General features: G+C 33.2%; 1 protein-coding gene across 1 annotated transcript in view; it reads right to left on the reverse strand.

Annotated features, from left to right (window-relative positions):
* Positions 1 to 23,551, reverse strand: part of RTTN (rotatin) — a gene marked incomplete at both ends in the record, with an annotated part of 45,289 nt that extends 21,738 nt beyond the window's left edge. The window contains 13 exons of the mRNA XM_010172635.1: positions 270 to 387; positions 3,079 to 3,167; positions 4,852 to 4,951; positions 5,421 to 5,592; positions 5,838 to 5,977; positions 7,810 to 7,926; positions 10,048 to 10,173; positions 12,068 to 12,194; positions 13,373 to 13,485; positions 15,259 to 15,471; positions 16,795 to 16,965; positions 19,932 to 20,047; positions 23,370 to 23,551. Of these exons, the coding sequence (XP_010170937.1) occupies positions 270 to 387; positions 3,079 to 3,167; positions 4,852 to 4,951; positions 5,421 to 5,592; positions 5,838 to 5,977; positions 7,810 to 7,926; positions 10,048 to 10,173; positions 12,068 to 12,194; positions 13,373 to 13,485; positions 15,259 to 15,471; positions 16,795 to 16,965; positions 19,932 to 20,047; positions 23,370 to 23,551 (1,784 nt within the window). The remainder of the gene's footprint in view (positions 1 to 269; positions 388 to 3,078; positions 3,168 to 4,851; positions 4,952 to 5,420; positions 5,593 to 5,837; positions 5,978 to 7,809; positions 7,927 to 10,047; positions 10,174 to 12,067; positions 12,195 to 13,372; positions 13,486 to 15,258; positions 15,472 to 16,794; positions 16,966 to 19,931; positions 20,048 to 23,369) is intronic.
* Between the last annotated feature and the right edge of the window lie 1,984 nt (positions 23,552 to 25,535).

Raw genomic sequence — 25,535 nt, forward strand, 5'->3', positions numbered from 1 at the left:
TGTTAGGAAAACATTGACATTTAATAATATATAGAAAGAAAAAATACATAGAAGGACACTGGTTAAAAACAACCAATTTCCACAGTCATTTTGCCAAGATCTTCAACAGATGCCACATCATGGGTAACACTAACACACAATTATTTATCTTCTAAATATTAAAGACACTGAAGTGATCCAAGGTTCTTAAGAAGGCTTTTGGTTAAACAACTAACCATTTTTCACGTTTTCTTTCCATGCATGTATTAAAGTCAAAATAGAATCTTTACCTCTGAATAGCAAAAGCAGTAAAGATGATTGCTGTGCTAGAGACAGACGAACAACTGGATCAGCATATACAAGTTTGCGTAAGAGTGTTAGACATGGTAACACCATGGATTCCATAAGCTACAAGAATAGAGAAGAAGAAAAATACATATAACAATTAGGATAATCTATTCTGAGATGATAATACAAACTGTCATATAATGATGCAATACATTCTATCATATATAGTAGAGAAATCTAGAACTTTCTTAGACAAGCACATTTCACCCAGATGACTGCATATTCATTAGAAAATACTTAGTCACATCTGGTTTTATTTTATTAGTAACTGATGGTCATTTTATTGGTCTCTGTTCTGGCTTCACAACACAATTGTAAGGTTTGCTTCTAAACCCATGTATTTTTAAGAAGCATATATGTGTGTTGAAGGATTTCCTAAATACCCCAAATATTTACAACCATACAAGCTTACTCATTTTTTTTAAAAATTCAAATAGCGTATTTTTTCACATTCATTTTCTGGGTCTCAATCTTTCAGATCAGGAAACCTAAGAAGGGAAAGTAGCTTGCTAAAAGTTACAAGTATCAATGAATGGTCAAAAATATAACCAAAGTCACTGCTCCTAAGAATGAGAAGACAGTATGTCTTTCACACTACCATTACTTCGCTTGTCTGAGGTTCTGCCTTTAAATTTTGTTTTGTAAACTGCATCACCAAATACAGTCTAGTTTAATATCAAATAAAGCCATATATAAAGTCATATTTAAATGACGCTTTTCCCATCTACTACATTCTTCATCCTTTTCTCAGTAGGCACTTTTCTAAGAACATGCAAGGTTTTTTGTTTGAGTTTTTTGGTTGCTTTGGGGTTTTTTGTTTGATTGGGTTTTTTTTGTTTTTCTTTCCTATTGATTTTAGGATGAAATAAAAAAAACATTTAAGAGGAAAACCTGAATCTAGGATAGATTTCCTCAGGATAGCATCCTAATGACATTTAATCAAACCTACATGGTCTTTCTTTGACCTAATCAAACTTTAAAACTTTGTGTTTAGACTAAGCTGTATCAAACAAGAGGTAAGCAGCGCTCCTACATAATTTATTTTCTATTCTGGTGGACAGCTCATTTTTTTGGGAACTAGTTTGAACTGTCAAAGCTTGAGGGAGCTAAGGATGGGACCTCTACTGGTTGTGTTCAAGAGACAGGAGTAAGGCTGCTTAGTCATTTTGCAGAGGGAACATTTTGCTGTTATTTCACAGAGCAGAGCATTTCAGATCCAAAACTTTTATCAATACAGAGCTGACAAATTTCTGGATGCTAGCACTTGAAGAAGCGGAATTTCATATATAGCTGTAAGCTTATGTTCTCCTGCTGACCTGATCTAAGCCAGTCATTATTCGACATGTGCAGTTTTAGATTTCTCCTTTAAAATACTCTGCAGCTTTCATCACGTAAAGTTTGAACACCCTGTTCAGCATAAAGATTCTACATTCCACAAGCCATACGTGCAAAATAAAGGTGTCACAGCCCCTAGAGAGTTGTTGCCTGTGTCCTTCCTAGATTGAATTCAAGTTTATAAAGGGCTAAGAACATTACGTTAAAGTTTATCCTAGACTATCACCTGGTTATGAAGGATATGCTTAAGGCACATTTCCCATGCTTGTACTTCTGTATTATTAAGTAATTATGCTAATATCTACTTACTATCCAAAACTAAACGAAATGATAGTTGCGTTATGCTGTATCTAAAAACGAAAAAAAACCCAACACCTGAATAACCCAATATTTCAATTTCTTCAACTGGGTTTCAGTGGTTTACAAAAGTACTCATATCGAAGCTATCATAAACTGGAATAGACATTCCTTAATGCTACAGAGTTAAAATAATCTTAGATACTGACAATCTGGAAAAAAACAAAACAAAACAAAAACATCACTATTACCAAAGAAGAATGTAATTTTCATTAATTTGACAGATAAGAGGAATTCCATTAAGTATCAAGCATTTTTTTTCTCTTGTATATTTTTAGGAAATAAATCATTATTATATAAAAATTTTCATGGTTTCTTAAAATAACTCAAGGTTTGGACTGTTGGACTGCTATAACAAAATTATGCAAGCAAACTAAGAAATATGCAAAAAATTTACCCAGTGAGGCAATACTGAGCAATTTATAATCTAAATAAGCTTGATTAAATGTTTTCAAATAATGAATTTCAGAAAACTTCAAACATCAGATTAGACATATTACAAAAACGGAAAGCACGGTCATCTACAAGTATTCACTTACCTCTAAATGTGATCTTATCTCCTGAGACTCTCCCTGGTGAAGTGATCGTCTATTGGTCAGAAAATTACTTATACCTGAAACAATCTGACCTGTAGATTCCCATTTACAGTAACATCTCATTTTTAATTACAATTTGCTTCAGGCCTTAAATTTAGAGACAGAATTACAATATAACCTTTTTTTTTTTTTAAGGTCATTAAAGGTCATTAATTTTTGTGTGTGTGTGTCTACTGAGAAAGGTTCAGGGAAGTTCTGGTATATTTCTGAACCACATCAAACAGTTCTCTTGGCTAACTATTCTCAAAGGTAGGCAGACCAGTCTTCTTTCATTAAGAGAATCTTTGCATTATCAAAAATGTAATAAACAAAATACATATTGCAATTACAAGTGTTACCAAACATTTGTGATCTGTGCAGAATTAATGCACAAAGATTTGTGTTTTAAGTGCAGAAAAAAAGTAAATTCTACTACTGCCACGCTGTGCAATGCTTGCAGAAGAAATTTTAACAATAGTTTTACCTTGCCATCCACATGAATACATTCATTAAGGCAAGCCAAAATGCTTTCTATCACACCTAACTTTTTCACAATGCCATGCATTTTGGTATCTGTAGGAAAAACAGAAGATAGTAAGAATCACTAGTTCTGCACCAAATTTAGGATTAAACTTCATTCTGCAAGATCAAACTCTTGTTGTTGAGAACAAGTTTCCAAAACCACTAATCAACAGAACAAGTACAGCTCTAGCTCCACCAAGGCAAGCCTCGTCAAAGTCTTGTTACCTGACTACAGTTGCCTCTTGAACTGTTCATTATCTTACATAACTTCCCATAAGAACTTACAGCGATCCCCTGTGCAACTCTATTTCAATCAAATGAGGATTTCACTGGTAATATTTTAAAAGTCTTCAACAGTTTAACATGGAACTAAAAATCGTATTTACAAAAACTCAATCACCATGAGAGCATTCAGAGCATCTGCTTTCAGAATATTCAACGACAAAAAAGCTATGTCACTTAGGTTGGTTGGGTTTGTTGTTTTTTTAAAAATAAAGTGATCCTTCAGATTAAATTTGTCCTGATAAATCTGCATTTTTTCCTTTACAATTTCATCCTATGTTATGTTTCATATTATCTTTTGACATATGAAAACTTTGGCAGTCATAACTAAACTAATTTTACAAGACAAAGTAGAAATTTCCTCATTTTTGTAATCATTTTTCTGACATAAAAATTTTAATTTTAATATTCTCTAACACCTCACCTTCCTATGGTGAAAAACTTTTGTCCTATCATTAGGATTTGAGTTCCTTGGAGAAAACATACTTCAATCAAAGTTTGAGTAGGTACATTACAAACATCCAGGTTTGAAACTCCACAGTTATGACCCTGTAACTGAGCCAAATAATGCTCTATGCAAGGCTGCTTACTTGCATCTTAATTCAATTAGATCTTCTTTACCAGCATTCATAATTTCTCCTCATGTGAGTAACACAATAATAAAAAAAAAACAACAAACACCTTATGATTAGTCACTTAAATTATAAAAAGTAAAAGAGGAACACTTTCCTTGCAAATTATTTACAAGGATTAGATTAAATTAGATTAAATGCCACAGGGAGTCTGCCTCTTGATAATGAAAGAGGGTATAATCATGGACACTTATCCTGAGTTTACTGAATCCTCATTCACACAAATGACATTTCAATCCATTTTAACTGTTGTTACTACTTAGGCTAACTCAAAAGGGAGGAAGAAATTCAGGATGATAGAAGAAATTCCTCAGTAAGTTTAAAATCCCTTTAGCTAACCTGTGTAATTTAAGAATTAACTTTTCTAATTAAAATACAACACCACCTATATATATAAATATATATATATATTTTTTTTTTTACATTTACTATTGCCTCCATCCCTCAAAACTGAGTACTTGAGTAAGCAATACCAAAAAATTGAAGTAGTATTAGTTCTGAGACAGATCAACAACTTAACTTTAAAAGGAAAAGCAGAAAAAAAGCTCTTATAGAGCTTCACCTTATTCCTCTATTACACAAGGGAGCTGTTTTTTTTAAATAGTAAGACCACTATTTCTTATTCTTGAAGGCAACAACAATGAATTTCTAATTTTTTATTTGAATTGGTAGATTACCTAAAACAGTGTTAAAATTCTGGTCCTACAATATACATAGAAGTTACAAAAAGTACCCTTAGTAGAAACATACAGAAAATCTAGCAAAACTGCAACCTCACGCAATGATCTGCACATAAATATAAATTTTCTGAAGAATTTTACCTTCTAAAATAATAGCTAGCTGCTCAGCTGCAGACTTCCGTAAAACTAGGTCAACAGCATCAGAAGTCAAGATGTTGAACAGCTTTTCAATAGTTTCTGGCTGAAAGTAAAACTCTATTAGATTTACATCCAGTACACTATTACGAAACAAGGTAACCCACCAAATTTTCTAACAGAAAGTAGAAAAGAAAAAGATCTAAATTCCTTATTAGAATGTATTTGATGAGATTCCACATGCATGTAATAAGAAAGGATTAGGTTATAATCTTTTTTAAAACAAATCTCTAATAATACCTGTGGAATATAACAAGACAATAGTTTCTTGCTGTTAACTTACCTGCAGACAGAAAAAATTAATTAGAAGAAAGAAGGAATTATTTTCTTACTGTTGCATATGGTAGCATAAAACCTACTGTTTAAATTTACATGCAAATAATATATCAACAGATTTATTTTTATGAAGCAAGCCAACTTGTATGAAATGTTATAACCTTCACAAAGTGATTACTTCAGTGACTTGGCAGGTAGGAGAGCTGATCAATGACTCAATATTTAGACAGTTTACTCACCTTAAATATTGATTCTGTTTTATCATCCAATTTTAGCTCAATGGCTCTTTCAATAATAAATAAGTTTGAAATGCTGGAAAGCACACTACCATGCAGATGTGGCCGTTTCAGGTTTGCCCCTTCTTCATTCAAAAGATGGAATGTTAAATGTTTAAGTGCTACAGAACGAACCCTATAGGAGTAAACAATTAAAATAAATATAATAAAGTCCTCATAATGGAAAACTTTAGCTGTATAGTTAAAATTTAATTATTTTATAAAATTAATACAGTTGGAGAGAGGTACTTACTCATCTCAATATTGATTAATCTACCTTTCAAATCAACCCACTGCATAATAATCAATTGGTTTTTTAGAGTAGACATTTCTGTCATCAGCATTAGACAATGTGCTAAAATGCTACAAGGCACTACTTACAGCTGCTTTTTTGAGAAGAGAAGACGCAGAGCAGCCCGTAGTCTAGTAGTTCTAGGGAGAATACCATCTCCTTTGTCAGAGGTTGTTTCACTCAAAGTGAGGATAGAGTTACCTAGCGTATCTTTTGTGTCAGCATAACCCTAAAACAAACAAAATCAACAAAAAACTTCCAAAATTTAAAAAATGTGTTTACTAGCTTAGCACTTTAAGCAAGGTAATTCCCCTTTTAGGGGCTAAGGGAGGGTGAGGAAGGAGCAACACCCCCTCAAAAAAAAAAAAAAAAAAAAAGCAATAACTTAAAAAAGCATTCAATTCAATTTCTGCAGTCTAATATTCCTCTGTAAAAAACAATTTTAAAAATTAATAAGTGATCCTGTATACAAATCAAAATAAAGATTTTCACATGGCCCAGAGGTACATTGACCTGAAGCTTTACCCTTCAACCTGTTAACATGATGCTGCTCTGTAATACCGGTTTCTGTTTCAGATTCAGTCCCTACAAGAAAATTACTTCAAAACATTAAATCCTATCTATTTTCAGATATTTAGTCAAAGTATTTTCACGCACAACCAGAATCAACTACATCAAGTAATGATACTGCAAACATTTAAACAGCAGAGGAAATACAAGGCACTCTAGATGCATCAGGTAAATACAGGCCTCTGGTATGCTCTGCTCAAGTATCTACTAGAGCCTGTAGTGGCTATATAGAAGAGAGGAAAATCCTACTCACAAAAATGAGAGCAGGGTAAGCTCTTTCCCAGATGTTTAGCCTATAGCTTATACTAAACCCCCACCTACCTAACCTTGAATATCAATGGAAGATATATAAGTGGGTAAAACAGAAAAGCTGACATTGCAGGGTGAGAAAGCTCCGAAGCAACCTTTCTCCTACCACCTTCAAGTTGTCAGTGTATTTACTCTGCATATTTTTCTGTCCAAGCCTTCTATTTCACAGCCCACCTTGTCTGCAATTTCTCCTTATTTTTGCCTTGGTTTTTGTGCAGTTTATGAAAGGGCTTAAGTTATATAAGCATTTTTCTTTTCAACTTATGGTAATGCTGAGGTGCAGGCAACAAATGAATATATAACAGTGATACGAATAAGTAGGTATTATTACCAAAAGTGATACTTTTGGGAGGAAAAAAAGACAAAAAGTGTATCAGCTAAATTAAATGAAAGACAAAAATAAGGCAAAAGATCAAATATCAGGAAAAACAGACATCAGACAGGTGTAGCAAAATATCTAACATGGAAGACTATAGGCAGATCATCATAGGGAATTTCTAGTACTAGAGAAAAAACAATAAAGAATTTGGATGGAGCAATTAAGCTGAAAATCAGACTGAGAAAGGCAAAAGTTCCCATTAGATCAAGCCAAGAGGAAAGGTAATAAAAACAAAATGTTCACATTGCTACAGATATGAAGACTAAGGTCTAAAGATAATACTGACTGTTGATACTTCTAATAATTTTGGAAACAAATCAAAAAACAAACATCAAATTATACAGAAAATACAGTTTATGCCTATTGCTATTTATTGAGCACACACTTGACCAGAAAGTGATATAACTATCACAAAGGAGTTAAAACTTTCAAATTTAAGATATGAGGGACATTCTAATTATTAACAAGTTTTTATTAAAAAGCATGCAATAATTTACACTGGATTATCCACTCATATTTTCAAACCATTTAAGTCCCAGTCAGTACTTGCTGATTTCTACTACAACATTTCAAAGTTTCACAGTCTAATAATACTAGGCCAAGATTTGCCTACAAATTAAAAGCAGTAACTTTGGCTGGCATTAGGATCCCTATAAGACATTTCTCCATTTGACATCTGACAACACAAGTCTGTATAATCTATTTTCCACCTCAGGTAAATATTCTGTTTGTTGTTTAACGTCATAGTATTGCTGCTTACGTTATTTCATACATCAAATTCAGATTAAAGCACTTAGAAGTACCTGCAAAACAGGAATGACAGGACAGAGGGCCTCAATAAACTTGTTCCAAGTCAATACAGCCATTACTAATCGTCCCTGCAATAGGTGCATCAGAATGTCCTTGGCTGTAGAGTTCACCTGCTCAATAACAAAAAAAAGAAACTAACACAACTGCCTATGTGTCTAGGTCAGTTTCTCAATGCTGTAACTGGAAATGTTATACAAAAACAACTCAAAGAGGATCTACAGACAAAATATTGTCACTGCAGAATGCTACTTTTAAATTGTCAATCACACTAAATATTAAGTTGTCAGAAAAGCCTCTCAGAGAAAATGCAGAAATAGTTACGCCTACATAGCACCCAAACATTTTCCCTGTAGAACTCTGTTTTTTCTTTTCTGAAATAAAATAAACCATTGCTTTAACTTATACACCTATTGATCACTCTATCCTGCAGGTAAAACAAAAGTAGTCAAAACCTCTTTTCTTTCCTGATCCTATATTTCTGGGGCATTTTGTTCCCAGTCTTTACAATATGCTTCTGAAGATACAGGAGGAAAAGAGATTTAAAGCCTGTTATATTGCCATTTCACTTTCTCAAGGAAAACAGGCAAACTAAGAAGGTTACCAAATATTTCAAATTGTACATGGCTTCAGCTGAAGCTCTTTATCAAAAGGGAAAAAAGAAGGTATATGATACAGTATTCATAGTGTATTCATGTACCTTGTATACAGTATGTAACTTACACTAGATGCAAGTTTGAAGTATTTACAAGCTAATATTATTACTACACTGGGAACAGAGGGAAAAAAAACAGCTTCTCCAAGTCCACCCTTCCTTATATAGTGTATGTAAAAACAACCTTTAGCAGCTAAAAACCTACGTTTTATGCCAGAGCTAAAAATCCCCTCACCCCAGGCAGCAAGGACAGCCTTTAGTAATATCACTCTAGCCTATCTTTAAGGGACTTGATTTGTAAAATCACATGGCAAAATCTTAAACCCAACCTTGGAATGCATCTTTCTGCTCAGTTTCTTCTCATTGTCACATGGCTGAAAGATGAAACTGATGCTTTGTGAAAACTTAAGTAGCAGATATACATCCAAGAACAAAAAAACCAAAACATACTTGGATGTGATTTCCATTATATATTTTGTTAGATGAATAATGAGAATGCTTTATAAGGTAAAGAGAACAAAATGAGATCATTTTGCATTCTCTGTCTCAACAATCTTTTAAAATTCAATATCAATTGAAGTCTATTTGTTATGCTTGACCAATCCCTAAAAGAGAAAACTGGCAGTCTTTTTAATAAGACATCCAAGGGATTAGTCAAACAAAATAAATGTTTTCCTCGGAAAAGATAAGTTATATGCAAAGTACAAATACAAATGCATAGCACATTATCAAAGATACTTTAATTCTCCTTTTTAAGCTAAATTTAAAAAATTACTTCTAAATGGAACTGTGCACAGTATTGTGTTAAAAAACAAAACCTCGTTTCAGGAGACAAGCTGAAAAAAAAAAAAAATAAAAACTTCTTAGTCAATATTCTTTCCCTTCTGAACACTGGGACTTTATAGATCAGCTATAAAGTAGTTACAAATAATCTAACTGAACTTTTCTTCCTCTCAGAACTCCCTACTTAGCTTTGTATGTAAGCTAGAAAATAGTGGATATATGTTAAACATTCATGCATATAAATGAACCCAATGGAAATTTGGTCCTATTCTATAAGATTATAAAACGCTTCTATAATACTCAGGTAATTAAATTTAAACACAGATCTATTTGTAATGATGAAATACATTTTTATGGGAAAGACAATGCAGATTTAAAATGTGTTTTTGCTCCTCAATCGATGCATGCATTTCAGAAGTCATCCCATCTTTATAAAGACTTGAGATTTCATGTTTTCCATAAATATACAGCTCCATACATCCTATTTCATCATATGCACATTATAGTAGGGTTGAATATATTACAGGAAAAGATTAAAAAACATAGCTTATTTCCTTTTTAATTGTTCTTTATTACTTTAAATAGAATCCTAAGCTTATAGAATTACTTGGTCTCCAAATTCCTCATAAAAAAAATCTTTCCATTTACTACAACTTTGCTGTTTGCAAAACTTTTCTACATACAAGAAACCGTATGTAGTCAAAACTTCAGGTAAGTCTCAGACCACCACGGAGAGAATATGAACACCTCCTCTGAACGCACATAAACTTATAAATATAACTACTAAACACAGTACCTCATTCTTATCTTCCTGTAGGCCAAATGTACAGACTTCATATAAAACTTTTGGATGAAGAAGAAAATGTATTCCATGGCAGATTGAAGACACAGGCTTTGCAATATTATGAATACCTAAACAGTCCTTCAGTAAAAATAAAGTTGGTTAGTTTTAAAATTCAAGACAGTCTCCACTACTACAGCTTGTTTTATAGACTGTCTGAAGTTGTCATCTAGTGAAAGGCTTTCTCCATGCAGCTGAAAGACTACAGTTCTGAAAGCTAAACATTACAGCCCTGGAAGAAACACCGTCTTTATAGATCACAGATTGAAAATTCCCATTGCTACACAGGACTAAGAAATAGGAAATAATTTTGGTTTTATTTTAAATAACAGTGAAAACAAATTAGACACATTGTATATGTTGTTTGGTATTACACCGAAATAAGCAAAATCTAAAACAGGCAGGTAAAATTTCACAAAATATACAAGTGTCATTCAGCAGAGATAGAGGGGGTTTTTGTGAAAGACTAGTCATTAGGTGTGAGTTTCCTGAAAACCAGGACATTAGGAAATTCTGCTATAAGCACAGTAAGTTTAGCTGATGTCTGTTATGGAAAATGGGAATTATGACACAGTATTATATCAAAACAAAAAAGTTATTTTTATTTTGTGAGCCAATATTACTGAATGCCTAAAATGACTTGATGAATATGACACTGCCATTGTTGTTCTTAAACACAACTCATGTTTTTATACATAGGAAAGAAGAGGTATTTTTCTTTCACATTTTTTTATAAAGACTAGGCAATGAAAGCATAATCTAGGTAAAAATATTTATTCTGAAAGTGTCAGTGTTTTATTATTACATTATTGTTTTGGTTTTTTTCTTCAGTAAACTTCCTTGCAAAAAGCAGTCAATTAAAAACGACTTTTGCTCAGGTAAAAAAAAAACCTGAACAAAAAAACAAAGAGAAGTGAAAAATTGCTATGAAGGGAACAGGATCTGCCCTTGAGGAGTGGGCACATGTGAACCTCATGAGGTTCAACAATGCCAAGTGCAAGGTCCTGCACCTGGATCAGGACAATCCCCAGTATCAATAGAGACCAGATGATGAATGGATTAAGAGCAGCCCTGTGGAGAAGCACTTGGGGATACTGGCAGATCAAAAGCTAGACATGAGCTGGCAATGTGCACTTGCAGCCCAGAAGGCCAACTTTACCCTGGGCTGCATCAAAAGAAATGTGGCCAGCAGGTCAAGGGAGGTGATTCTGCCCTTTAACTCCACTCTGGGGGGACCCCACCTGGAGTACTGCGTCCAGCTCTGGAGTCCTCAGCACAAGAAAGACATGGATCTGTTGGAGCAGGTCAAGAGGAGGGACACAAAAATGATCAGAGGGATGGACAAGGGGTAATGGTTTTAAACTAAAAGAGGGGAAATTCAGACTAGATATAAGGAAGAAAGCTTTTACAAGGAGGGTGGTGAAACACTGGAACAGGTTGCCCAGAGAGGTGGTAGATGCCCCATCCCTGGAAACATTCCAAGGTCAGGTTGGATGGGACTCTGAGCAACCTGATGGAGTGAAATAGGGGGTTGGACTAAGTGATCTTTAACCCAAATGAGTCTGTGATTCTATGAACATTTCAACAGAGAAGCAAAACTGAATCAGCAAAGCAAAAAGAATACCTGAATTCTTTTCAAGAGCAAAATGAAATAGAAATATTTATGTAAAACAGCAGCAAAAAACCCCAAAGTGGCCAGCATTACTAAAAAAACTTTTAAAAAATGAAATTATCAGTCACTGTTTTTCTCCATCTAGAGATCCTGTCATTCTGAAGTGTAGTACCTTAAGTATATCTTAATCAAGTAGATTTAATACCAAAAATATAACAACAAACTGCAAGCTCAGGCCTATACTGATTTCAGAGCATATAACAAGGTAAACAATTAGCATTGAAAATGCTTTTAATGAAGAATTCATATAATAGACATGATTTATTGCAACACCAAAAGCATTAAGTAAGGATTCGTTCTAACCTTAACCACTTCCAAACAGCAGCGGTAGGCTTCAGTTTTTATATTCAGCAAAGGATGAGACAACAGACGGAGAAGCACCTTCTGACCCTCAGCCTGGAGCAATGAGTTCGCCTCAGCAGACTTCCAACTAAAAATAAAAAAGAACTATTATTTATTTTCCAGTACTCAAAGATATCTACAAAAATTTTCCAGTTAAAATTTCAGAATAATCTCTGAAAAATACTTCCTGAAGAGGTATACATCCTGAAAAAGGACATGGCAGACAAGAGTTCAGAGATCACAATATATTTGCCAAAATCATAGTATCAATCTTCACATTTTTACAATTATTTATTTTATACATGTAGGCAATCAAAGACCATAGTTTTAAAAGATTCTCTCATCAAAATTAGGAGCCTGACAAACATTTAAATTCATCTGAAAAAAAAAAAAAAAATTCTACTGAGCTTCAGCCAGCTCCTTAGATCATTGTATATGACTATAAAAAAAAAATTCTACACTTTCAGAATTTTTTCCTTGTAGAGGTAAAAGTCCATCTCACTATCACAAAGTGAATTGAAGCTAGTTAAAAAATTCAAGTTAATAACCTGTTGCCTGAAACAGTAATCAAATAATAATTAATTCTAAAAGCATTAGAACACTGAAAAATGTTTCTACATTTCATAATTTATAAACACTTAATAGAGAGCTCTCAAATGTAGTTTCCTTTGAAAAAAATCCCTAAACTCCAATTCTGAATCAGTATAAAATTAAGATTTTTGTACTTCTAATTAAGTGTTCAATACAGAACTTCTCCAGGCACCACTAAGGGTAACTTAAATTCTCTAACCAGAGACATGGAAAATCGAAAAAGCAATAAAAACATGCTGTTTAATAAGTGAGATGCCATTTTGTAATATACAGCATCTACAATAAAATAAGTCCTTAAGGATTTCTGAAAGTAAAATAAAAGTAAGTTACACAAATACTCTTGGAACAAAGGAATTAAAACTTGAAAGACAGGTCAAAATGTTTTAAGACTGTTTCTTTGTAAATCACATAGTAACTTTATATAAAAAAATCATAAAAACATGCATAGAAAAGAATAAAACAGTTTTTTAGCACCTGAAATTTTTTGAAAAATTGAAAAAATTCAATTTAAGAAATCCACTAACAGAATGAAATTATTTGGAAGAGATCTTTCAATGGCTAAAAGAAAACAATTGTTCAAATACAGAGAATAAACAAACTAAGCTTCTACTTGAGAAAGTTTATCCATAAAAAAAAAAAATCTCAAGTAAGAGTTTTAAATAGTAATGTACTCACATATTTGAGCATATGTGAATGCATTCCTGAAGCAAAGGGAAGTGTTGATGGTAGGGCAGACTACTCAAGGCCTGGTCTGCCAATTCTACTAATTCAGAAAGATTCTTGTCCCCCTGAGAAGTAAAGAGAAATGTTATTGGAAAGTCTTTGCAGAATTTATCATAGAATGGTTTGGGTTGGAAGGGACCACAAAGATCATCTAGTTCTAACCCCCCTGCCATCAGCAGGGACACCTTCCACTAGACCAGGTTGCTCAAAGCCTCATCCAGCCTGGCCTTAAACACTTCCAAGGAGGGGCATCCACAACTTCCTTGGGCAACCTGTTCCAGTGTCTGACCACCCTCACAGTGAAGAATTTCTTCCTAATATCTAATCTAAACTTACCCTCTTTCAGTTTAAAGCCATTTCCCCTTGTTTTGTCACTAACTGCCCTTGTGAAAAGTCCTTCCCCAGCTTTCTTGTAGGCTCCCTTCAGGTACTGGAAGGCCGCTATAAGGTCTCCCCTACATCTTCTCTTTTCCAGGCTGAACAGCCCCAACTCTCTCGGCCTGTCCTCATAGGAGAGGTGCTCCAGCCCTCGGATCATGCTGGTGGCCTCCTCTGGACTTGTTCCAGCTGCTCCATGTCTTTCTTGTGTTGGGGGCTCCAGAACTGGATGCAGTACTCCAGGTGGGGCCTTATGAGAGCGAAGTAGAGGGGGAGAATCACCTCCCTCGACCTGCTGCCCACGCTTCATAATTTAATACATCTGCTAGCTAGGGTCTGGTTCAGTTTTTCACAGAGTTTATAATTAACCTGTTTAACAAATTCAATATATTTCAAACAAATAAATTTTAGAACCTGCTCCTGGGAGATGAAAATCCTTCAGCTGCTGAATCCAAATAAACTATTAAACTCAATGAACTAATGTATGTCTAGCATTTCACAGCATGAACACTATAACTATTCAAAACACTTTTTTAAATGGTCAAGAATTGACTCACCCTTGAATACTTTATGCTTTTAATAAAATTATTATTTTTTAAGTCAATACGCATTTTATGTAAGAAGAGTATAATGAAAGATTTAACTATTAAATTTTAACAATTCACTATTAATATTAAAGAGCAAGTTTATTTTGTTTTGTTTTTTAAATTTAAGTACATAGGTCTTCATACTTTTAGTTACCAAATACATTAAATATGAGCCATTTAAATTTGATGGAGATAACTTCATAGTAAACAGTATGCTGTAAGCTAAGTACTGCTCTAAGTTCAGAACCTGCCTATATAAAGGCTACAATAACTCAGATTTAGGATAGCACTACATTTATATTGCTGTATTTTATTATTTTATTTTAGTATCAATGGAACAAGTATTTTGCACAATTACTTGGCCATCCGGATAATGGATAAGAATATTTCGGTACTGTGCTAGAATCTCTTAACTAATAAAGCAAAATATACTAGTTTTCTTCCTAACAAAGCGAAACACACAAATTTCAAACAGTCTAGAAATAGTTATTTATTTGAGTTAAAATTGCCAAGTCGTTGGGAATTAAAATTTTTTGAAGTGTTTAAATACTGGACAACATCCATACACATACTATATATTTAAATAGAGTATTTGCTTGCTTCTTACTTCTTTGCCCATATAAATTCTTGTGTGCACTTCTGATTGCCAAGTGTTTATTTCTTTGTTTTTACTTAGGATAAGATTTTTTACAAACAACATGAGTAGTATTAGTGAAAACAAATATAAATTAACTTAATCTTGCATAGTATGGAATACTCATACATAAGGGATTTTCTTTGGCTATGCTAGACTATATTTTTTACCAGAGAGAAAGGGAAGTGGAGGGAAGAAGTTTGCCTACAGGAAATATTTTATATAATAAAATTCCACACCTTCTTATGAACTTCATTCATAAAGCTACAAGTGCATTCAATCGAATACACAGCTTCTGAAGCTTGTTTATAAATACTGTAGTTCTCAGTGTTCATCTGCTCCAGGTAGGCTGCAATGCATTCATGAATGCTTGGGTATTCCACAGAGAAGGATACATCCAGAGAGAGAAGAAATAAAGCATTCAGTAAACTCTTCTGTAAAACTTTACCTGCCTTTGAAAAATAAAACTGTCAGAATACAGTCTGAAAATACAATAAAACCAACAACAGCATTTGCAGTCATTCAACAAGTACATCACTATTGCTGCTACTTAAAAATCAGAAAAAGAAACACATATCAAATGAGTTCTATATGAAGATTTTTTTTTTAATTAAAAAGTGAGAGTTCATTAGATGTCAGTCCTAATGTCAGACATGCAACCAGTCACAAAATTTGTGTAGGATCCAGCCACAGCACTAACAACCACACACACCAGTGGCCAGGGTCAATTTACTGTCTAACCAGTAGATGGCAGAAAATACACAGACCACAATTATTTCTGTATTTAATAAAAAGCTGTCTACAATTCCACATAATCATATAAAATACTAAGAACTGGGATTTCTGTTGTCGTTTTGGTTGGGTTTTTTCTTTTTTTTTACTGCAAGCATTCAGTATTCTTCCAACTTAAATTTTGACCTCAAGTACAGTAACTTTTTTCCAAATCCTGTCATACACAAAACTGAAATTTTGTATTATGTGCATAAGAACATAAACACAAAATTTATTAAAAGTCATTAGATTTGTATGTCTACATTTATTTCCAGGTACAAGAGATTACGTACATTAATAGTAAAAAAAAATTAGTATTTGTGACAAAAATGCCTGTAACTGAAAATCAGTCTGCTACTCAGATTGAAAAGTGTCTTTAAAAAAGCTACACTGCAAAGAAAAAAAAAAGGAAACCCACACAGGTTTAAACATCTTCTAACACTTTCCATTCCACAAAAACTTTCAAATATCAGACTCCACTCATCTGAAATAAACAGAAAAAACCTCCAAAACTCAAGAGCTACATCAGAACTTCTCTGAAAAAGCACTGGAAGCAAAGAATAATTAAAATCACTCCAATGTACAAAACATAATTGCTTACTATGTTCCATCAGATTAAGAGTGATGATTTTAAAGATTGGGTAGTTCTAGTCTTACTTAGTCTTACTTGCATGCATGCTATAAAGGAGCAGGGGGCAGTATAGCTTTGCAAACCATGCATCATACCAGAAAAAACACTATAAAAGGAAAAAGAACATCAAATTTGAAAGGAAATCATTAAAAAAACTGTATGAAAAATATTTTTTGAAGACTTGAAATCTGGAGAATGCATTGATAACTTTAGAACAAAGTTGCCTTCTGTGATCATACATCAGACAGTGTAAATCAGATTAATTTATGTCTAGTGGCTATTTTCTCAGTATTAATCATGGAGGAAGGTATCGCTTTTTGGTGTCTAAAATGCAAAACCAAAATACAATCACTTAAAATTAGTGATGGTATACCTTTTCTACAGGGAGAAGTATTTGCAGCAATCTAACAGTGAAGAGTGAAATGCTAATAAATGCCATTCTGTGATGGACTAACATCACCTCAGGCTGCTCTGCACTTATATTGGTTTTGTGATATAATATAGTTTCTCCAAGCAAATCCAAGACCAGGAGCAATTTGTCTTTCTGAAAAGAAAATCAGAAATACAATCATTTGAAATAACTGAAACATTACTGTATCTGTACAGTTTTTATACAGCATCTATAGGTGTATAATTAACACAATTATACCAAATAATTTTAAAATTGAGAAATGGTACAAAATACACAGCATTTCACTTGTCACTTGACCAGAAGTATACATTAGTTCTAGACCTCCCTCTGCCTTCACCTGCAGTTCTGAATACCTTGGTCCGTAATTACCCATTACTGGTTATTCTCCCCTCTCCCCCCCCTCCCCCCTTTTTTTTTTTTTCTTCTCACACCTTTGAACTTCTGGAATTTTAACTATTTTCAAGTTCACTTTTTGTGGAAATATTAGGAGTTGGTTTGAACCTGCTAATAACACTTTAGCTTAAAATAAATAAATAAAAAAAACACTAAAAAAAACAACCTACAATCCAAACTTTGAGAACTTTCATTCTTAAAGGAAACAGCAACACATTTCTCAAATTATGTAAAATTCTAGTCAATAATCACTATCATTTGGATAAATCCAGTTCTTCATTTACACCAGAGAAAAAATCAGTTGACAGAATTTTGGTCACGTGAGGAAGCCAGGTTTGTACTTAAGGATATTAGAACAAAAGTAGAACTAATTTCAGTTGCCAGTTTTGGAATGCCAAATAATGGTTAAGAAGATAATAGCACATGTGAGATTTAGCTTGTTATTACTGGAAATTGATAATCACTGTTAAGCAATTAAGCTCTATTTGTCTGACTCAACATAGTTGAAGTTGAAGAAAATTACAAGAAGCAATTGACTAAATCAAATCAGTCTTTTAAAGTTTTTATCAACTTATGTTATTACACAGTAAGATGAAAAGGATTAATTTTCATCTTCAGGAGTTCAAAAAAGTTAGTTCCTTTCTGCTCTGCTTCAGTTGGCAGAGGCAGGAAGAGCCTCTGCTTCAAGACCATGGAGTCTCAAATCAACAGTAGATTCAGAAAGTTTATTCCTCCCCAAGACAGGGATGAGCATCTCAAAGCTAGTGACCCAAAAAAGTTGAGGGGCTATGGCAATCTGCAGTATGTAACTTCTTGACATGGTAGAATCATGGTAGAATTTTATTACGTGCACTTAAGTACACGTAATAAAACTGGAAAACATTAAAAACTTTACTTGGGAGGAAGGAAGTATAAAAACATGGGTGAAATATATACCATTAAAACTTAAGTATTTTTGAATGGGATTTTCAAAATACATATTTTTCACAATGATATTACAGTGCAGAGTTTTAAAACTGGATAAATAAAGAAACATAAAGCATAAGTTATGCAAGAAATGTTTTCAAGTCTCCTAGAAAGGAGACACAAGACCTCCTTCCCTTGGAGCTGACACAAAACACAAAGAGGAAGCATGTTTTCCAAGCACGGAAGCCTAACAACTCTAACACTGCCTACTTCTGACAAAATACATTTTATTTGATACAGTGCTAAATAATATAAAGGTAAATTGTTTCCTAAAATTGTCCATTCATTTATTTTTATTTACTGAAATACTAAGAGAGATGAAGAGCTGTCTTTTTATCTCCTGTCTTGCAATTGCTTCATCAAAATCAGTTTTATCAAAATTAGTTTATTGAACTGCACTGCACAGTCCAGCTCTGCATCACAGATTGATACAGATTCATAGCTTTCAATGGGAGATGAATTTTATATCTGAAAAGTATTTTACTAATAAATCTTGAAGTTCTACCAATGGAATAAAGTAACATCAGCAAAGCTTTTTTTTCATTTATTTTTTAAAAATCAATATAATTGCATACAATAAACCAGCTTATTTGCAGAGTTTCGCTTGTTAATAGCCTGGAAACAAACATTATCCTAACAACTATCAGTATGATGTACCTGTGATGATGCTCACAGTTTCTACTGTAGTTTGACAGATTTATATACAATGGAATATACTGATTCAAGTCATACAACAACTAGATAAAAGATTATATTAAGCTTCTTAGATCAAACGTCTGTAAGGAATCTTCAGTACTGACCTGACGCTGATCAATTATAATAGGTGTTGAAATATCAATACCTTTGTAAAACAGAGAATAGGGAAGCCTACAGTATTATTTTAATTAATAATTATTGCAATACCATTGTTGCATATTTAGTGGTATTTTCATGAATTCTAATTTAAGTCGTGCACTTAAGACTACACTTAATTCAAGTTTTTATGCAAGTTTCAGTCTGCAACTCTGGTATGTTTGTTACGTGCATAAATCATATTGGTTTATGTTTCATCTTTCAGTTGTCTTCAAAAAAGCAAGCTGCCCATTGTTACTTTGTCTGTTATTCACTAATTTGATATTTCATGTATATAACAACTCTCAACTGTGCTCAGGCATGTATTTCCAGCAATTTAAATTGTTTGGTCAACAGCACCTTAACACTCTGAATCTCTCCTGGGCCAAAAAGCCTTCTCCCTTCTTTCCAAGCTAAGCAACAGAGGTAAGGATAGCTGAAATCTGTGCAGGGATCTATAGGTCTTGTGTAGGAAATGGATACCATGCATCTTACAATTCCAGTCTTGGATCTAAACAGTTATCTCCCTAATTTTAAACAGATAGTTTATAAGAAGTAGAGAAAGTGAGAGTTGTCACTGACACCAAATTGGTCTCCAACATTTGTAGTCGGTACTTTCCCCTCAGATCCCCATCGCTATACGTTTCTCTCAATGGCTGCTTAATAGCCTTTCACTACAAGACAAAATTCATTACTTATTTTCTGGAGGTGAAATTTCAAGTATCATCTGGCAAAAGAACCTATATTTAAAATAATGTGCCAGTGACAGAACTAGTAATAAACTATTTAAGATTTTCAAAAGGGTAGCTCAGCAGAAGATTAGATATGTATATGAATCACCGCAGAATGTCAGAGGCTTATAAAAGCAGACCGTTATATATAGCTGATCAAAGCCTAAAGAATCTTACCAATTCCAAAGCAAAAAGGCTATCATCTTCCCAAACATTTTCAGAAATAGCATCACCAATAAGGAACATGTTTTCAACAAGCAATTCAAGAACTTCCATCGTCACTCTCCTACTGCCTAGGAATACAAATGAGAGGAAAAGTCAAATACAGACAAAATATTATATTAAGATATTCAGAAAACACCATTTTGAACAAGGCATTATTACAAATCTGAAATTATGATATTTTAATTTTCCTATACACTTCTACTAAACTAATGCTAACTGCCCTCAACCACCAATAGCTCTGAATCATGGAAGACAACAACTAGCCAAAATCACCGTAGAAGAGATTAAAGCAATCACATACTTTAAAAAATACTGCATTTCCTTAAATCCTATAGTATTACACAAACTTTATTATAGCTGTAAATCTGATTACTGGACTTCTTTGAAGTTCAGAATAAAATCACTTATTTCCTCCACCCAGGCAGCTAGGTTACAGTTAGATCTTCCATATATATTACCTATTCCTGTTAATCTGCATTTTTGGTATAGCAGGAGTGGCCTTTTTCCTGAATTATTTTATTTGAGATATTTTTTTGAAAGACAAGGAGATTAATACCCACTTTATCCACTTGTGCTTTTCTCCATAACAATTTTCCTCCCTTGTTTTCAGGCTAATATTAATTTCCATTGCTCCTTCTGACTCAGTAGCTCTTAGTAATAAGGGTAATCTGCTCTGTCTGTTAGTGACTTCTACACTTTGTACAGTTTTATGCTTGAACACAGGTCCACAAAGAAACATGGTCTAAGTATTTACAGCCTATGTTTACTACAAATATAATTCTCTCCCTCATTATCCCCAGATAATGAGACAATAGAGGAGAAGCAGTCAAAGACTAGAAGGTTTCATGAATTACAAGGAAGAATATCTGGAGCCAGACCAAATATTTTCAACCTCATACAACAGAGAGTGCCAAAACTGTCTGGCATTCTAGGGAACCATATGGTGACAGTTTCCTCCAAATACTCCATTTAGTACAACTGCTGGCTTAGTTACTTGTTGATGGCATGTTTCTATTTAAAACCATGGACGGATTTCACACACCACAACTGAATTTCCAATTTATTTGTAACTACCATAAAAGTTTTGCATCCTTCATAATCTGGGTTTTTTTTAAAAAAAGATAAGACCTACTGCTTTTTATGATTCACCATTAATTTCTTTGCCACTTTCTCTACCTTTTGTAGATGGTACATACTGCAGAAGCCTTGTTGATATACTCAAGGAAAAAATACATTATGTCTCTCTGTGTGACTATACATATAGTAACAATGACCACAGCTCATGCAATTTGCAAATTGTTGTGCTTAAAACATCTGAAAGGTAACTTAATAAATTTCTCCACTATAATGCAAGTATTAAATAATACTAATTTTAATTTGAGTTATAGTTTCAGAAATATTTTTAAGTTAATAACTAAACATGACATCTGCAACAACGCTTTGCTGTAGCTGTCATGATCTACAAACATGCAAATTCATTCCATATTCTTACATTAATATATCAGCAAAATAATAATTTCTCAACACCTGTGGCAATTAGTGAGAGTTCATTACTTCTAAATGCACACAGTAAGACAGATATAATCAATGACTGTAAAACAAATCTTTTGCTAAAAACTTTTGTCTTTAAGACATGCAGTATTAACACTGAACTTCAGACAAGTATAGTAGCTTGAAACTGATCACAAAAAAAAAACCCACACACAAAAATTAAAAAAACCCCAAAACAAACCTACAACCCATACTACTATTGATTTCTGAAATTACTTCACTCACAAGACAGGTCAGCACAAAGGAAGAGAAATTCCAATGAACATGTCCACAGGGAACATAATTTGAGCTTAAGTGATATATGTTATATTTTAAAATACACGCAATCAAATTTTACAGGAAGCTTACTTTTTTCCTTTACCCAGTAATTTAAACAGTTAGAAGAAAATCTACACTATACTATATCTACATTATAAGGTGATAATAAAGTTAGTAAAAGTGCCTGTTGATTTTACTGAACAATTCAGAAAATATAACCACAAGAGAAACAGTCTGTTACTGTGTGTCACAGTATCACAGTGTCTTCAGATTACAGGATTTCAAAACAACAGGAAAAGGATAAAAATATTAGTTTGATTATAATCTATGTCTCATTAAAGCACAATGGAAGAAAGAAGAAATATGATCTGGTAGAGTTTATAAAGTGTGAAAATACTGGGAAAGGGAAACAAAGACAAAAAAAATTAATCTGAAAATGTAACTACTAGTTCTATGATAAGATGCAAAGAAGGAATCATCAAAGATGAAAAAATTCACTCTGCAGATTTGAAGTGACATGTGCCAGAAATGGAAAAGATAAAAAATACATTTTCTGAAGTCTTACATTATAAATAAAAGATAAGATGTGAGAAGCCATTAATGTGCTTGTAAATATCACTATTCTGAAAGGGGGAAACAAAACTTTTATTCACTCTAGTTTGGTTTATTTCCAAAAAAAAAGTATTGAATAATTTTCCTGTGGACACCAATTAATGCTGATGTTACTATGAAATACACATGAAAATTAGTATTTTGTGATGAAACAGAAAGTCATAAAAAATTATATACAATCATGAAAAAAACCAGTAAATGGAAGTTTCATACATATCTCATACACTTTTTATAACTTAAAGCCTCTACTCAAGTCAGGTAATGTTGACAGGTGTATTAAAAAAAACAACTTTTAGTATTCTAGTCATAGATAGATACACGTTTCCAGGTCCTATATTTGAAAACTTTACCACATTTACCAATACCTGTTTGGAACATTATTTTACAATTAAATACTATCTTAGACAACCTAAGAGCAAAAAGACTGTTCTTCAAAAAGGCTTTGCAAATTAGAGCCTTTGCAAGCTAAAATAAAAATCCGTAGTTGTAAATAGACTATCATTATTTATTTTTCTTAAAACATAATTCTAATTTGTTACTGCATTCATAAGAATAAAAACAAACCCTTTCCCAAAACTTGTTTATTATTTCTTGAACAGGAGGAAAACTCCATGCTCAAGAGATCAAAACACGTTAAGTGTGGTTATTTTTTCATCTTCTTGAATGACATTTTATTCAGCCACATCATTTTTCCACCACACACTCACTTCTTCCTGCCATTACTTTCCATCATCAGTAAAAAGCACTTGAAACTTCTGCAGCAGTTCTGGAAATCAATCAGAAGATTCAAGTTTTATGACCTCAACAAACTCCCTAGAAAAGAACTGTTATAACTGGCTACAGAATATAAACAATAATCTGTACCTTATTTATTTGCAGTACTCACCTCATAATACCAATTTCTTAAGAGGTTTGTACTAAAGATGGGAGTGAAACAAAAGTAAAATACTTAATTCAAAACTTTCTCACCTGTTCTTAGAAGAGGTATTGCATTTTCCAAGATGGAAACACAGAACTGAGGAAGGCTAAGCTGTTGCATCTGTAATTCCAAAGTGTCCTCATTTTCAGTATCTCGTAGGTCAACATGTCCTACATCAAGTGGGGAATGCAGAGAGATTCTGGAGTTTGCATTTGCTTGAGTACTGTTTCCACTTAAACAAACAAAACACCACAAAAAAGATACATAGTTAACTCTTGCAAAGAGAAAATACACATATGTATAGAGACTAAAAATAGTATCAAGTATTTTAATGTCCTCCGTCCTCAGTGCATATCCTTCCTTCCATCCCAATCTTTTATTCTGCCATCCACCACCAGTCTTGCAGGAAGACGGGGATTTTATTTGGCTGGTTTTTTAAGTGTCAGAACAGGTAGCATCACAAGTGAATGCCTAATGTTTTGGCTGTCGTCTTCAAGTGCACTTAGAAATGTGGACTGGAAGCAATATACATGCAATGAATACAACACTGCAAGACAAAAATCAGTTTATTTGAAACATTATTTTTGATGAACAAAGTCTATCAGTTGCTTGAGGTAAGGCCACTTACTAAATCAAATTCCAGCCTGAACTATACCTACTACACTAAAGCCATTCCATGGGGCTAGTTACAAGAATCCTTCGAAGGAAAACTAAGTAAATGTGCCCTATGTTTAAGCCTGTAGGACTTCTTTGTCCACTGTAAAACAGAAAATATTCCCTTGCCCAAGAAAGCTTTAAGTGCAACCAAGTATATATTATAAAATAGATATATAGTTATTATATTACATATATAATTATTTTAAATTATGAGCTCTATATATAGTTCATAATTTTATTATTTTTCAACTGCTTTCAAAAATAATCTAATTCTGTTGGAAGCATAATAATTAATACAACTCAGAACAAATGGGGTTTTTTATGCTAAACATTTAGCAATCTTTAATTGCTTTAAAAACTTGTATGACTTTTATAGTTGTTTTTTGTATGGTTGCTTTTTTATTATTAAACAAGCTGAAGAAACTGAATTGTGGCATGACTGTATTACTTCATATTGTCTAACTCAATATAAGAGAGGTCTAACTAATAGCAATTAAGAATTTAAAAGGCAACTGATATTAAGAGGTCAATAGAAGACCATAAGCAAAATAGAAGAGTTCATCAATACATAGTGGTTCTGATTGCACTTACCAGAGGTTAAGAAAGGAGAGGTATCAACCATAAAAACAATTCAGAAGAGGAAAGGTTAAGTTTCCAGGCAGAATTTGAAACAGACAAACAGATAGATTGAAGAGTCTCAAGATTTAAGAACGAGGAAAAAGAAGAGTTACATATAGAATGGCAATAAACAAATAATTTATATTACAACTGTGTTGAAAAAGATAAGATTCACTCATAGCAGCTCTTCCATTTCAAAATCAGCAATGTCAGAGCAACACTACAGTCATTTTCCTCTATCATATTTTCTATTCAACATTATGTTTTTCTTCATGCTGTCTCTGGACTAAATTATGACTTTGTAAGAAATGGAATTCAGGGGCAGCGAGTAGCTCTACTGCAGCACTCAAGAAGCAAAAAGGTAAGAGTGTACCATGATGAACAGCTCATAATATGGCCTTAGACTTTTAATAAATTACCACTCTCTGGTTTGTAGATGCCTCATCAAGGCCTTAGCTGGTGCTTACTCTTATGTAGATTGCCTTACTACACTGATAGCCAGGTCTCCCTCTCTCTTGCATAATATACACCAGCTACTATGAAACTGTTAACTGTTCAGCTGAGGAAAATGGTCAGGTCCTAGAATGTATAAAGCTTGGAGTTCATTTACAGTGCCATATTAGTTACATAATAAAAAAATGAATATATTAGACTTAAGATGAATAAAAATAACCTTTTAAAATAATGACTCCTAAGATTCATTTACAATTAACTACTTGAGCTATCTATTCTCATCTGTAACATCACAGTCTATTTGAATACCTACAAGTTACTCAATCACTAAGCCAATATACCAGAGACTCAAAAGATCTACCAACAAGCACACAGTAAGGATTCACAAGAACTTTGAAATTCCTGCATACTAAAAGACATTGCTTCTTGAACAGCAGCTTTAAGTCTTTTGTGTCAAGATGAGTGTCCTGGTTTTGCTAGGATAGAGT

Source organism: Antrostomus carolinensis, unplaced genomic scaffold (genome assembly GCF_000700745.2).
Source record: "Antrostomus carolinensis isolate BGI_N321 unplaced genomic scaffold, ASM70074v2 scaffold2050, whole genome shotgun sequence".
Taxonomy (NCBI): Eukaryota; Metazoa; Chordata; class Aves; order Caprimulgiformes; family Caprimulgidae; genus Antrostomus; species Antrostomus carolinensis.